Source organism: Eucyclogobius newberryi, unplaced genomic scaffold (genome assembly GCF_026437365.1).
Source record: "Eucyclogobius newberryi isolate DKJ021-1_F unplaced genomic scaffold, fEucNew1.0.hap1 SCAF_10, whole genome shotgun sequence".
In the NCBI taxonomy this organism is placed as follows: domain Eukaryota; kingdom Metazoa; phylum Chordata; class Actinopteri; order Gobiiformes; family Gobiidae; genus Eucyclogobius; species Eucyclogobius newberryi.
The window spans coordinates 672,012-687,435 of record NW_027315724.1 but is presented as its reverse complement, the minus strand read 5'-3'; the positions used below and the strand labels follow the sequence as shown (position 1 = coordinate 687,435).

Genomic DNA, 15,424 nt, shown 5'->3' with positions numbered 1-15,424 from the left:
TCCTGCAGGGTCTGAAGGAGGCTCCTGCAGGGTCTGAAGGAGGCTCCTGCAGGGTCTGAAGGAGGCTCCTGCAGGGTCTGAAGGAGGCTCCTGCAGGGTCTGAAGGAGGCTCCAACAGGGTCTGAAGGAGGCTCCAACAGGGTCTGAAGGAGGCTCCTGCAGGGTCTGAAGGAGGCTCCTGCAGGGTCTGAAGGAGGCTCCTGCAGGGTCTGAAGGAGGCTCCAACAGGGTCTGAAGGAGGCTCCAACAGGGTCTGAAGGAGGCTCCAACAGGGTCTGAAGGAGGCTCCCGCAGGGTCTGAAGGAGGCTCCCGCAGGGTCTGAAGGAGGCTCCTGCAGGGTCTGAAGGAGGCTCCAACATGCAGATTGAAGTAAAGGTCTAGAGCTGTTAAGAGACATGGATGAATAAAGCTCCAGGTCTGACACAGACAGTGAGAGTGAAGTGGGGCTGTCGACACTGACGGGGAAACTGTTTTTAACAATTACATGTTGAAAAGAAAATACATCAGGCTGGAGGAGGGCAAAAAGTCACACCTTTGATTATTATTGTGATCCATATTATACTTTTAAGTATCTTAAATCACTGTTGTGAAGAAGTTAATACACTTCCCTGGGATTGCTTAAATGTACCTGTCACTCAAACAGAGCCTGACCAATTGGAGCGGTGGGAGGGGAAAGTGTATGAGGAGCTGCATTACCTGAAGTGTCAATTTAACCAAAATAGCAGATTGTTACAATCAGTGACCAGTTATGTTCTACTGCCCACAGCACCTGCCCACAGCACCTGCCCACAGCACCTGCCCACAGCACCTGCTCACAGTAACAGACGTGTGAAGAGCACTTCCTGCTCTGCTGTTAGACCTGCTCTGATTGGTTAGTCCTGTTAACATCTGTGTGAAGCATCAGCAGCAAACTCAAGAGTCGACATGTGAGTAAAGCACTTTCATCTTCAAGACACTGGCACACAGCAGATTCTGTGCGGGCCCTTGGGGGCCTGGGCCTTACCTGCGGCTCAGCTTTGAGGTGATTTTGCTCAGCAGGTTGGTTGTGCCCCTGGAGCGGGCGTGGCTCGTCAGGCTGGAGTCGTGGGACGGCGTGGGGGACGAGGGGGGTGCGTGTGTCGGGGGTCTGCGGAGCTGGCCCCCATGGAAAGTGCTTCGGACAGTGGACCCCCGCGAGAGGCGTGAAGAACTCACCCCAGTGGCCCCTGCAATACTGTGGGTGGAGGGAGAGGCAGGGGGCAGGCGGTGGGCCCCAGAGCTGCAGGAGACAAAGGTCCAGTCATGACATCAGAACAATACATAACACTTGTCATAGGACATGCTCATGGCGAGGGGTCAGTGTGAGGGGTCAGTGTGAGGGGTCAGTGTGAGGGGTCAGTGTGAGCGGTCAGTGTGAGGGGTCAGTGTGAGCGGTCAGTGTGAGGGGTCAGTGTGAGGGGTCAGTGTGAGGGGTCAGTGTGAGCGGTCAGTGTGAGGGGTCAGTGTGAGGGGTCAGTGTGAGCGGTCAGTGTGAGCGGTCAGTGTGAGCGGTCAGTGTGAGGGGTCAGTGTGAGGGGTCAGTGTGAGGGGTCAGTGTGAGCGGTCAGTGTGAGGGGTCAGTGTGAGGGGTCAGTGTGAGGGGTCAGTGTGAGGGGTCAGTGTGAGCGGTCAGTGTGAGCGGTCAGTGTGAGGGGTCAGTGTGAGGGGTCAGTGTGAGGGGTCAGTGTGAGCGGTCAGTGTGAGGGGTCAGTGTGAGCGGTCAGTGTGAGCGGTCAGTGTGAGCGGTCAGTGTGAGCGGTCAGTGTGAGCGGTCAGTGTGAGGGGTCAGTGTGAGGGGTCAGTGTGAGGGGTCAGTGTGAGCGGTCAGTGTGAGGGGTCAGTGTGAGCGGTCAGTGTGAGCGGTCAGTGTGAGCGGTCAGTGTGAGCGGTCAGTGTGAGGGGTCAGTGTGAGGGGTCAGTGTGAGCGGTCAGTGTGAGGGGTCAGTGTGAGCGGTCAGTGTGAGCGGTCAGTGTGAGCGGTCAGTGTGAGGGGTCAGTGTGAGGGGTCAGTGTGAGCGGTCAGTGTGAGGGGTCAGTGTGAGGGGTCAGTGTGAGGGGTCAGTGTGAGCGGTCAGTGTGAGCGGTCAGTGTGAGGGGTCAGTGTGAGGGGTCAGTGTGAGGGGTCAGTGTGAGGGGTCAGTGTGAGCGGTCAGTGTGAGCGGTCAGTGTGAGGGGTCAGTGTGAGGGGTCAGTGTGAGCGGTCAGTGTGAGGGGTCAGTGTGAGGGGTCAGTGTGAGCGGTCAGTGTGAGGGGTCAGTGTGAGCGGTCAGTGTGAGGGGTCAGTGTGAGCGGTCAGTGTGAGCGGTCAGTGTGAGGGGTCAGTGTGAGGGGTCAGTGTGAGGGGTCAGTGTGAGCGGTCAGTGTGAGGGGTCAGTGTGAGGGGTCAGTGTGAGCGGTCAGTGTGAGCGGTCAGTGTGAGCGGTCAGTGTGAGGGGTCAGTGTGAGGGGTCAGTGTGAGCGGTCAGTGTGAGGGGTCAGTGTGAGCGGTCAGTGTGAGGGGTCAGTGTGAGGGGTCAGTGTGAGCGGTCAGTGTGAGGGGTCAGTGTGAGGGGTCAGTGTGAGCGGTCAGTGTGAGCGGTCAGTGTGAGGGGTCAGTGTGAGGGGTCAGTGTGAGCGGTCAGTGTGAGGGGTCAGTGTGAGGGGTCAGTGTGAGGGGTCAGTGTGAGGGGTCAGTGTGAGGGGTCAGTGTGAGGGGTCAGTGTGAGGGGTCAGTGTGAGCGGTCAGTGTGAGGGGTCAGTGTGAGCGGTCAGTGTGAGGGGTCAGTGTGAGGGGTCAGTGTGAGGGGTCAGTGTGAGGGGTCAGTGTGAGGGGTCAGTGTGAGCGGTCAGTGTGAGGGGTCAGTGTGAGGGGTCAGTGTGAGCGGTCAGTGTGAGGGGTCAGTGTGAGGGGTCAGTGTGAGCGGTCAGTGTGAGGGGTCAGTGTGAGGGGTCAGTGTGAGCGGTCAGTGTGAGGGGTCAGTGTGAGGGGTCAGTGTGAGCGGTCAGTGTGAGCGGTCAGTGTGAGGGGTCAGTGTGAGGGGTCAGTGTGAGCGGTCAGTGTGAGGGGTCAGTGTGAGCGGTCAGTGTGAGGGGTCAGTGTGAGGGGTCAGTGTGAGCGGTCAGTGTGAGGGGTCAGTGTGAGGGGTCAGTGTGAGCGGTCAGTGTGAGGGGTCAGTGTGAGGGGTCAGTGTGAGCGGTCAGTGTGAGGGGTCAGTGTGAGCGGTCAGTGTGAGGGGTCAGTGTGAGGGGTCAGTTTGAGCGGTCAGTGTGAGGGGTCAGTTTGAGCGGTCAGTGTGAGGGGTCAGTGTGAGCGGTCAGTGTGAGGGGTCAATGTGAGGGGTCAGTGTGAGCGGTCAGTGTGAGGGGTCAGTGTGAGGGGTCAGTGTGAGGGGTCAGTTTGAGCGGTCAGTGTGAGGGGTCAGTGTGAGGGGTCAGTGTGAGGGGTCAGTTTGAGCGGTCAGTGTGAGGGGTCAGTGTGAGCGGTCAGTGTGAGGGGTCAGTTTGAGCGGTCAGTGTGAGCGGTCAGTGTGAGGGGTCAGTGTGAGGGGTCAGTGTGAGCGGTCAGTGTGAGGGGTCAGTGTGAGCGGTCAGTGTGAGCGGTCAGTGCGAGGGGTCAGTGTGAGGGGTCAGTGTGAGCGGTCAGTGTGAGGGGTCAGTGTGAGGGGTCAGTGTGAGGGGTCAGTTTGAGCGGTCAGTGTGAGGGGTCAGTGTGAGGGGTCAGTGTGAGGGGTCAGTTTGAGCGGTCAGTGTGAGGGGTCAGTGTGAGCGGTCAGTGTGAGGGGTCAGTTTGAGCGGTCAGTGTGAGGGGTCAGTGTGAGCGGTCAGTGTGAGGGGTCAGTGTGAGGGGTCAGTGTGAGCGGTCAGTGTGAGGGGTCAGTGTGAGCGGTCAGTGTGAGCGGTCAGTGTGAGGGGTCAGTGTGAGGGGTCAGTGTGGACTGGTGCATTAGCAGAGTCTGCCTCAGGCTGCTGCCCTCTACGCTCCACTTAACACTGAGAGTGTAACTAGGGCAGACAGTTCTCCACAGCAGCTACACCCTCCCACAGGCCCAGCACCAGCTCCAGGAGCAACGCTCTATTCCTCCTTTACCAACGCTCCTGAGTAACACCTCCTGAGTGGCACCTCCTGAGTAACACCTGAGTAACACCTCCTGAGTGACACCTCCTGAGTAACACCTCCCAAGTGACACCTCCTGAGTAACACCTCCCAAGTGGCACCTCCTGAGTAACACCTCCCAAGTGGCACCTCCTGAGTAACACCTCCTGAGTAACACCTCCTGAGTAACACCTCCCAAGTGACACCTCCTGAGTAACACCTCCCAAGTGACACCTCCTGAGTAACACCTCCCAAGTGGCACCTCCTGAGTAACACCTCCCAAGTGGCACCTCCCGAGTAACACCTCCTGAGTAACACCTCCTGAGTAACACCTCCCAAGTGACACCTCCTGAGTAACACCTCCCAAGTGGCACCTCCTGAGTAACACCTCCTGAGTGGCACCTCCTGAGTAACACCTCCTGAGTAACACCTCCTGAGTGACACCTCCTGAGTGACACCTCCTGAGTGACACCTCCTGAGTAACACCTCCTGAGTAGCACCTCCTGAGTTGCACCTCCTGAGTGACACCTCCTGTGTAACACCTCCTGAGTTGCACCTCCTGAGTAACACCTCCTGAGTAACACCTCCTGAGTTGCACCTCCTGAGTAACACCTCCTGAGTGACACCTCCTGAGTGACACCTCCTGAGTGGCACCTCCTGAGTGACAACTCCTGAGTGACACCTCCTGAGTGACACCTCCTGAGTGGCACCTCCTGAGTGACAACTCCTGAGTAACACCTCCTGAGTAACACCTCCTGAGTAACACCTCCTGAGTTGCACCTCCTGAGTAACACCTCCTGAGTTGCACCTCCTGAGTAACACCTCCTGAGTAACACCTCCTGAGTTGCACCTCCTGAGTAACACCTCCTGAGTAACACCTCCTGAGTAACACCTCCTGAGTAACACCTCCTGAGTAACACCTCCTGAGTTGCACCTCCTGAGTAACACCTCCTGAGTAACACCTCCTGAGTAACACCTCCTGAGTTGCACCTCCTGAGTAACACCTCCTGAGTTGCACCTCCTGAGTAACACCTCCTGAGTAACACCTCCTGAGTAACACCTCCTGAGTAACACCTCCTGAGTGACACCTCCTGAGTAACACCTCCTGAGTTGCACCTCCTGAGTAACACCTCCTGAGTAACACCTCCTGAGTAACACCTCCTGAGTAACACCTCCTGAGTAACACCTCCTGAGTGACACCTCCTGAGTAACACCTCCTGAGTAACACCTCCTGAGTAACACCTCCTGAGTAACACCTCCTGAGTAACACCTCCTGAGTGACACCTCCTGAGTGACACCTCCTGAGTAACACCTCCTGAGTGACAACTCCTGAGTGGTGTCTGGTGCAGAAAGAGGAAAGGACGAGAGAGCCAGATGGCTGAAAGAGCAAAAGGGAGAGAGTGATGGCGGGGCGGGGCGGGTGAACACTACAGCATGAGCTCCACCAGGCGGTGCCTATTCTGCCAAGAAAACTAGAACTTAAATGTAACCCTGGTTCTTTGAGAAAGCATGTACAGTCGGGCCCGGACAGGGCGTGGTCTGCTTCGGACAATACCTGTCTAGTCTTGGAATCCAAACTCGGCCCGCCACTACAATCATACGACTATGTGCCTGTGGTGGCCCACCTGTTCTCCTTCCCGTTGTGCAGCAGTGTTTGTCGATCAGAGCTGGGGCGCTCCGTGCACACATAGGTGTTCCTCCGGGTCATGGCACTAGACGGAGCGGTCACCTGCAAAGAGCCACAAGCAAAATCAGGCACAAACTAACAGACAGGACCAGCTCCTCGACCCAGTGTCTTACTGGGGCGGCGGTGGCATCCTTGCGTCGCTCGGGGATCTCTGCCTTGTTGGGGTTGTGTGCAGAGCTGACCATGGGGCTGGGCGGGGTGGGGGTCCCCGTCTTACGTCCCTCCTTCTGTCCCTCAGTCACCGTACCTGGACTGCGACGTGGCTGCGCTGTGGGCACCGAGGGGCCGCCTGAAAGCAGCAGCGTGTTAGAGGAGGAGACGTGTGGGATTATGGGTTGTGTGTACCGTCCTCACTGAAGTCAGAGTGGCGTCTTTGGCGTTGGTACGTGGAGGCACTGCGCTGGGGCTTGTGGCTGGAGGAGGACGTCCCCGAGGAGGAGGAGGAGGAGGGGGGCTTACTGGTCCCGTTGGCGATGGTCCGGGATCGGGCTAAACTCAGGGTGCTGCCCGAGCGGGACTCACTGCCCTCCTTCTGTAAGACAAAAGGACAATGTAGACTTCAGACACAAACAGAGACAATAAAGGCGGAATTGAGCCAAGGTCCAGATCAAGTCCAGACTTTTCCAGAAATCCTGGGCTGAATCTAGCTCCATCTCCAGCTTAAGCCTCAAGTTGTTCCATGAAAGAAATAAGCTCAGGTCTAAAGTTAAGCAGAGAGAACGCAGGAGAACGGTTTGGGTCACGCGGCTGTGAACAGGGGAAACTGGAGGTAGATGTTCATGTCTACGGATGTCAAGAGTATGAGGTTAATCGGGTTCATTCTGGTCACAATATAATCATAAGAAACTAAAATTATTATCAGGGCAATTTCAGAAGCAACATTTGAGCCCAAAACTTTTGTCACATTTAACTCAGGAAGTTCAATTTAGTAAAGCTGGAGGAACAGTAACATGGGAATGAAAGAAAATGGTGAGGTTTCTTTGATATCGTGACATCCTCATTACTACTCATTACCAACACATTTTCCTGTGACACTCTGGTCAGCAGAAAGAACACATTTTGCTGCACGGACCCTTGACCCTGACATCTCTCCTTCACTGAGCATCTCCTCCAGGTTTTGGTACTTAGTAAATGTAGTGAATTAACTAATGTGAAGCTGTTAGTATTTTATCAAAATCACATCATTTTAATTGTCAATATCAGTAAACGTTATATGTACAGGGTTTTATAACATCTCCAGAGACGATATTAGAAGGTGGAAAGTGAATCAGATGCACAGATTTTGACGATTCAGGAGGCAAAAGCTAAATTCCAGGCTGGTTGCCGTTCTTTACAGCACACTCTTCACTGCCGGAACAAGGGTCTGCCTTCTTATGACACAGTTATTACAAGTAAAAGTACTACTTCCATTTATTTTTTCCTAGTATATCATTTATTGGACCTAAATGTGCGTTTCCAGGCGGAGCGGGTACTGACCTGACCGGCGCGGGCCAGCAGCAGGTAGGTGGCCGTCACCTCGTTGTACTTCAGTCCATTCAGAGACTCCTGGATCTCGTCTCTGCTGAAGCCCATTCCCACCATCACATCTGCAGCACACAAGAGGGAAGCACACGCAGTAGAGCAGCTGTAGCGCAGGTGCAGGGCAAGTGTGTGGCAGGTGTAGGGCAGGTGTAGGGCAGGAGGCCTCTTACCGATGCGGCTGGTGTCTCGTAGGTCCTCTGCAGGCTCGGTGTGAGGCTTCAGCTCGTGCCCCTCAAAGCCCACATTTATCCACTTGTCTCTCATGATTTGCTGTAGCAGAAACATCAGGTGTCATCATGTCATTATGAAGGGCATAAATTCATATTGCAATAGCACAAATGTGTCAAATAAACTGATATAGAAAATAAAAAATATAAACACACTATTTCACTGTTGAATTTCTCTTAAATATTGAACATGTCAAAGAAAAACTACACCAAGAATCAGGCTAGAAATGCTACGATCAAGCTAGCTGCGTCTCTTGTGCTTAATGTTTTAAATCTTTGATTTCAGCTCAGGAAAAAATGGGATCAGAAACAAAAGTGTTGCATTTATAATTTTGTTCAGTAATCAGTATATTTGACCATTTGTTGTCTTGCAGTAAGAATCAAGCGTGACGATGAAGGCAATATGAAGCATCATCTATAAATCAGCGTTCCACATTGACACACCTCCAGGGAGCAGCGCTTTGTCGGGTTGAGCACGAGGAAGCGGCGCAGGATGACCTCACAGTCTGTGGACATGTAGAAGGGAACACGGTACTTCCCCCGCAGAACGCGCTCTCGCAGCTCCTGCAGCACACGCACACGCAGAGACACACACAGACACACACGAACACGCAGACACACACACGCAGACACGCACACGCAGAGACACACACAGACGCACACGAACACGCAGACACACACACGCAGACACGCACACGCAGACACACACACGCAGACACACACACACACGCAGACACACACACGCAGACACACACACGCAGAGACACACACACGCAGACACACACACACGCAGACACACACACGCAGACACACACACACACGCAGACACACACACGCAGACACACACACGCAGAGACACACACACGCAGACACACACACACGCAGACACACACACGCAGACACACACACGCAGACACACACACAGACGCACACGAACACGCAGACACACACACGCAGACACACACACGCAGACACACACACACACGCAGACACACACACGCAGACACACACACGCAGAGACACACACACGCAGACACACACACACGCAGACACACACACGCAGACACACACACGCAGACACACACACGCAGACACACACACGCAGACACACACACGCAGACACACACACACGCAGACACACACACACACACACGCAGACGCAGACACACACACACGCAGACACACACACACGCAGACACACACACACGCAGACACACACACACACACACGCAGACGCAGAACAGAACAGTCAACTCAAGTCAAAGAGGAGGTAGAGCAGTAACTACAGTTCTATGAAAGGCAGGACCATGACCATGCAGGAGCTGACCTTGAGGTTCTGTCCATCAAAGGGCAGTGATCCGCTGACCAGAGTGTAAAGGATGACCCCCAGACTCCAGATGTCCACTTCCGGCCCGTCGTACTTCTTCCCCTGGAACAGCTCCGGGGCGGCGTAGGGCGGAGAGCCACAGAATGTGTCCAGTTTGCTGCCCGCGCTGAACTCATTACTGAAGCCAAAGTCTGCAATCTTTATGTTGGCGTTTGCATCGAGCAGCAGGTTTTCTGCCTGTAAAAGACCAGCCTGTTGTTTACCGCTTCACAGGTCCAGCTGAAGGACCGCAGCGGGTCATTGTACGGGTCACAACTCAATATGATGAACATTTTGAATATGTTTAAGTAAAGATGCAGTGTCTGTGTTACCTTCAGGTCCCTGTGGACGATGTTCTTCTGGTGACAGTAGTACACAGCGGAGACGATCTGTGGAGGACAGATGTAGGCAGCTTTTTCACAGAATCATTTCAAATACTTTTGGATGAATTAGAATTGGTATATCATGTTATATCATTTTTAATAATTAATGTAGATAGAAACAAGCCACTGTTGCCTTCAAGTATTATGGAAGAAAGCAATATAACATGTTTTTAAGTTACAAGTTACAACATCTCCAAAGAGGAACTGACCTGTCTGAACTTGGCCCGAGCCTCCTTCTCCTTCATTCGGCCGTGAGCCACGAGGTAGTCGAACACTTCACCTGTAGCAGCAGAACAGAAGAATAATGAGGCGGAACCATTTACGCACTCTTCACACCAGCGCCTCACACACCAGATACATGGGAGCAGCAGGGATCGGACCACTGTGCCACTTTCATCCATCAGGTTCTACAATCGGAACACAACATTCCTTCACTGACATTAAATTTACACAGACTGCTTTGCCTGGAACGTTCTGGAGTATGGTTTTAACTTAACCTGTTTCCATCCACCTATTTTCACCCTGTGCACACTGGTTGGACCCACATGTCGCTGCTTATTAAAAGAGGATCTTACGTTCCACATGTGAGTGTGATGCATCATGGGAAAGCTTAGACCTTCTAGTTTCTGCAGATGTGCAGGTGTCACACTGTCAGGGCTTCAGAACTTACACTACAGAAGCACAAACATAAACAAAACATCCTTTTTTAGTCTCGCCTGAATATTGTCCATTTGTAATGGTCCTGAGCAGGACATACTTCATTGTGTGCTTATGCTGTTCACTGCACATGCTGTTGTCATGACAACAACTGTGTAAAGTTTCAGATCTCTAGAACAGGCATTTTGGTGCTGTTGACCTTATGTATCAAAAAGTATATTCAAGTGATACAAATATGTGCCAAACTGTGCCAAACAGTTTTATTACAATTTTAGCTCCTCTATGATCATAAAACATACATTTTGATGTTTTGTAGAACCACTAATACCAATTATAACTACTAAAAACAATGTATGTGAAAATGTGTAAATATGAGTTTACCCATGAATTTCCCATATCGAGGTGAAAAAAAAAATATAATATAATATTTTTATTTTATTTTTGTATTGGTATAATAATACATATATCTAACAAAATGCGCGTCCAAAAGGCTAATAAACTCAGAAAACGTGATGCGTAAAATCTAGTCGCCTCCTGCCCAAAAATCTAGGCCCTGACAGCCTTACGCACGTGAATACAGACGATTCTCTGTGTGGGACCCCTAAGTCCCGCCCCACATTCGATGCTCATACGAAAAGTATGATCCAGAGAAGAAAAGTTTGTTTACTTGACAATATCTGGAAATCGGAAAACTTCAGGAAAAATACAAGTGGATATTGTTGTTCAATGGTTCCTTACGGACAGACTGAGCACAAGGATGTACAGAATTAAAGCCGTTTTGTCCGTCATAAACAGCAAACAGGACATGTGTTTGTAAAAGTTGAGACTTTCTCACAAACTATTGGCAATTGCTTCTTGGGGCAAATTATTCAATGTAAATCAATGACATATTTGTTTTGTTGAGAAAATAAGCTTTAAAATGATGTATAACTTGCTGGTATTGACCACGGAAATAAAAGAGATGATGTAAGAGAACATTTGAGATATAGAAAATGCTCGCCGGCCACAGGAGGATGGGAACAGGTTAAGCAAGCTCCATAGAGACAAGCAGGTGACACCAGGGTAAGTTACAGGTCAGATCCGTGGAGAGTCTTTATTAGTCAGGACAATGGGTCAACACTGCGGCCTGGAGCCTGGTACATGTGCTGCGGCTTTAACCTGCCCAAGGACACATGCTAAATGTTAAATGCCACACACACTTTGAGACAAAGCAATAAGATCTCCATGGAGATGAGCAGGAGGCGGACCCCCACCCTTTATCTAAACATGCAATGTTATTTTAGGAAGGAAAAGTGACAGTGGCCCCATCCTCCTCCGTGGCCCTGAACGGTCAGAACAATGACAGCGTGTGGTGTGGGCGGGGCTCACCTCCGCTGGCGTACTCCATGACCAGGTACAGGGTCTTCTCCGTCTCGATCACCTCAAACAGCTGGACTGTAAAGGACAGGGGAGAGGTCAAAGTGCGTCCCGGGCCAGTGGCTCATGTCGGGTTAAATGTGACAAAGCTCACCTATGTTGGGATGGTTCAGAGTTTTCATGATGCGCATCTCCCGGTACAGCTGAGGAGAGAAAACATGTCACAAGCTTTAACTCTGCTCAGCTCGTGATGGGTCATGTGACACAATGATTCTCATCCTGTAATGAATACCTTTCTTATGATGTACTGTATCTTTACGGGGCCAAATCTGAAACGCCGCTTTAAGTGAAATGTGGTAGTTTGGGACAGCTGAAGGAGGTGCTCTCACCTCGCTCATGGAACACCTGCCAAAGGGCCCCAAGCACTTCACCACCTTCAACCGTTTCTTTTTACCCAGCTTCCATGTAGAACATGCCACTCACAGCTTCCAGCATTCTAGGTGCCTTAAGCTGCATTCAGACCGCGGCGTCCAATTCCCGCCTGACGCGGGAGTCGGACGCCTGTACATTTGAAGGCCGACGCCTCGGACGTGCGTCCTGACACCCCGAGGCGTCCAGCGCACATGCTCGGTGGAGGGGTAGTTGTGTTTCCCTGTGCAGCTGTGCGATGGAAGAACAGGTGGAGAAAGTGGCTTTGGTGCATTAACTTTACAAAGTCCAAAATAGGCGATGGGCTCCGGGGCCAGTCTGGGGCCCGATACTTCAGAGCTGGGCAGAGTTTAGTCAATATCATTATTTGCTCCAAGAGTTTTTTTTATCGTCGCCGGGTTGGTTTTGTGTCTTCTTCCGGGTCGTGGAGCGTAGTCTCTGATTGGCTGCTGCGCCGCGCCGCGCTTGCCTGCGTTGGACGCTCTGGACGCGTTGGACGCTCTGGACGCGCATCCAAAGCGTCCGACGCACAAAATGCAGGACGCCCAAGACGCGCGCGTGGGTCCACATAGACTTTGAATGTGAACTGGACGCTTTGGACGCTGCGGTGTGAACACGGCTTTAGAAGATCTTTACCAGTTTCCAGTTCCCAGCAGGACCATCCACTGAGGTCTGTAAAAGTGTTTTGGGATCAGCGGTGACTTGGCCCTCATCTTTTGTAGGAGCTGCTCTGCTTGGGCGTGGCCCATGAACCCTTATAATCCAACCACAACCTTCACACTCAAATACCACTTCAGGAACTCATCAAAAGAAATGACATAGCGCTGTGCGTTTCTTATTTCTTTAATTCGTTGCTCATGGTGACAAATAATCAGTGCTTACTTGTGTTTTAGGGTTTACACACTTCTGTTTGACACTCCTTTTGAGTCTGTATCTCCAGAACTTTCACCTGATGTGCATTTGCCTGGTGTGGCTCCTGTACCTCCAGATGCTGTCACCAGTCTCAGAAACATGAAAAATATTCATGATCATAAAACAGATGGTCCTGAATGTAACCCTGCCAACAAAGTGCTTTCCCTTACACCCGTGGTGCGTTCGTCCTTTCCGGCTGAATGGGACGGCCCTTATACTGGGGAAAATGTCCGACTATTTGATTGCAACACAAGATAAGAGAAAGTCCAAGCGACTTTACTACGTTCATTCACTGAAACTGTACCATCAGGGCCCCGGCCCTCGCTGTTCCCTTTTTCTGTTCATCCTTTAATTCTGTTCATCCTTTAATTCAGATTAGAGCAGGACAGGACCGGCTGTCGCACCTGCAGAGGGCATGGCCATGTGGACATCAGACCATCGTCTGAGTAACCGTCCCAAACACATGAGAAATGTTTTAGGATTGTAAAAGCAATGATGTCATCAATATACTTCCAGGTCCAATGGAATTCAGCCTCATTCCCTATTACATGGGCTGCACAGTGGCAGAGTGGTTAGCGGTATGCAACCTGCTCCAGTACAAATACATTTCAGTGTTCTCGCTGAGGGGTTTTAGCACGGCCGCCATGCTTCCACTCCTCACCGCCAGAAAGATTCCACCAGGTTGAGAACGGTTTTCAAGTCAAACGGTGCATTTCAGAGTATATTTACCGTGTGGTTGACTCTCCACATTCACACTGAGGATGGGCTCACTTGCACGGAATAGTTTAACTTTCTTTCGTATAAAATGCTTCTTTTTGGTCTTGGTTTTGCTGGCGCTGAGGGCGGGGCAGCGCTGGTGCAGATGATGACATGTCTCAGCTCTACACCGCCATCGCAGACTTTTAGAAAAGAAACGCACGTGAATCAAGAGCTGCCAAAGTCTAAAGTGCATCGTGCTCATTGTCCCGGCGCGCTGCCTGTGTGGGTCGAAGGTAAAGAGCGTTGTGTCAGCGGTGGAGCATTTTGCACCGTCACCACCTCCTCCTCCTGGAGCAGAGCAATTCAATTGATCCAACTCCTACAGGAAGTATTCAGGTATGAAAAGAGTGATCTTAATATGATATTAAAGGTTGAATGGACGAATTTTTGGGCCCAAATCTGAGTCTTATTTCCTCGTGGCGTGGACTGTCCATTTGTCCTGCCACGTATCAATCATAAAACGCACCTACTGCACACCTGCAGCCGCGTGCAGCTCGTCCCCCGGGAGCAGCACGGTTCCGCGTGCCTAAGCGCATTGATCTATCATAATATAGTTCCCTCAGTGTACGGGACAAAATGAAGACGGAGGAAGACAGTTCGAGCTGACGCAGAAGAAGACGTAAATCTACGGGAGACGAGATGTGACGTGATCCATCGCGCTGATAAACAAACGCACGTGTGTGTTGTATCAGTCCACACGGGGGAGTGGCATGAGCACGGGGGAGTGGCATGAGCACGGGGGAGTGGCATGAGCACGGGGGAGTGGCATGAGCACGGGGGAGTGGCATGAGCACGGGGGAGTGGCATGTGCACGGGGAGTGGCATGAGCACGGGGGAGTGGCATGAGCACGGGGAGTGGCATGAGCACGGGGGAGTGGCATGAGCACGGGGGAGTGGCATGTGCACGGGGAGTGGCATGAGCACGGGGGAGTGGCATGAGCACGGGGGAGTGGCATGTGCACGGGGAGTGGCATGTGCACGGGGAGTGGCATGAGCACGGGGGAGTGGCATGAGCACGGGGGAGTGGCATGAGCACGGGGGAGTGGCATGTGCACGGGGAGTGGCATGAGCACGGGGGAGTGGCATGAGCACGGGGGAGTGGCATGTGCACGGGGGAGTGGCATGAGCACGGGGGAGTGGCATGAGCACGGGGGAGTGGCATGAGCACGGGGGAGTGGCATGAGCACGGGGGAGTGGCATGTGCACGGGGAGTGGCATGAGCACGGGGGAGTGGCATGAGCACGGGGGAGTGGCATGAGCACGGGGGAGTGGCATGAGCACGGGGGAGTGGCATGTGCACGGGGAGTGGCATGAGCACGGGGGAGTGGCATGAGCACGGGGGAGTGGCATGTGCACGGGGAGTGGCATGTGCACGGGGAGTGGCATGAGCACGGGGAGTGGCATGAGCACGGGGGAGTGGCATGAGCACGGGGGAGTGGCATGTGCACGGGGAGTGGCATGAGCACGGGGGAGTGGCATGAGCACGGGGGAGTGGCATGTGCACGGGGGAGTGGCATGAGCACGGGGGAGTGGCATGAGCACGGGGGAGTGGCATGAGCACGGGGGAGTGGCATGAGCACGGGGGAGTGGCATGTGCACGGGGAGTGGCATGAGCACGGGGGAGTGGCATGAGCACGGGGGAGTGGCATGAGCACGGGGGAGTGGCATGAGCACGGGGGAGTGGCATGTGCACGGGGAGTGGCATGAGCACGGGGGAGTGGCATGAGCACGGGGGAGTGGCATGAGCACGAGGGAGTGGCATGAGCACGGGGGAGTGGCATGTGCACTTCCGTCTGCGTTCTCAAATCGCCGAAAAATTGTCCATTGCGCCTTTAAGATCACTGTGCGTGCACAACATTTTTTTAAGTACTTTTCGCTTGCGCTCGCACGGTTTGTCCCACCGCCATCCTTCACCCTCAGCCCAGGTTAGGCTGTGGTGAAGCGTGGATATGAAGGTTCTAAAGGATTGGGACACTGCACACTTCAGCGGCTCGTCGTGAACGTACATTTGGGGTTAGTTAGGTTGGGCCCTGTCC

General features: G+C 52.9%; 1 protein-coding gene across 8 annotated transcripts in view; it reads right to left on the bottom strand.

The window, feature by feature from the left end:
- Nucleotides 1–15,424, bottom strand: part of mark4b (MAP/microtubule affinity-regulating kinase 4b) — a 37,842-nt gene that overhangs the window by 7,780 nt on the left and 14,638 nt on the right. For all 8 annotated transcript variants that reach the window (XM_072459827.1, XM_072459828.1, XM_072459830.1 and 5 more), the window contains exons 5-16: nucleotides 11,443–11,491; nucleotides 11,301–11,366; nucleotides 9,485–9,555; nucleotides 9,225–9,281; nucleotides 8,854–9,090; nucleotides 7,971–8,090; nucleotides 7,470–7,569; nucleotides 7,255–7,364; nucleotides 6,133–6,310; nucleotides 5,892–6,067; nucleotides 5,717–5,820; nucleotides 1,005–1,259 (exon numbers count right to left, since the gene is read on the bottom strand). In XM_072459827.1, coding sequence (XP_072315928.1) covers nucleotides 1,005–1,259; nucleotides 5,717–5,820; nucleotides 5,892–6,067; nucleotides 6,133–6,310; nucleotides 7,255–7,364; nucleotides 7,470–7,569; nucleotides 7,971–8,090; nucleotides 8,854–9,090; nucleotides 9,225–9,281; nucleotides 9,485–9,555; nucleotides 11,301–11,366; nucleotides 11,443–11,491 — 1,523 coding nt within the window. The remainder of the gene's footprint in view (nucleotides 1–1,004; nucleotides 1,260–5,716; nucleotides 5,821–5,891; nucleotides 6,068–6,132; nucleotides 6,311–7,254; nucleotides 7,365–7,469; nucleotides 7,570–7,970; nucleotides 8,091–8,853; nucleotides 9,091–9,224; nucleotides 9,282–9,484; nucleotides 9,556–11,300; nucleotides 11,367–11,442; nucleotides 11,492–15,424) is intronic.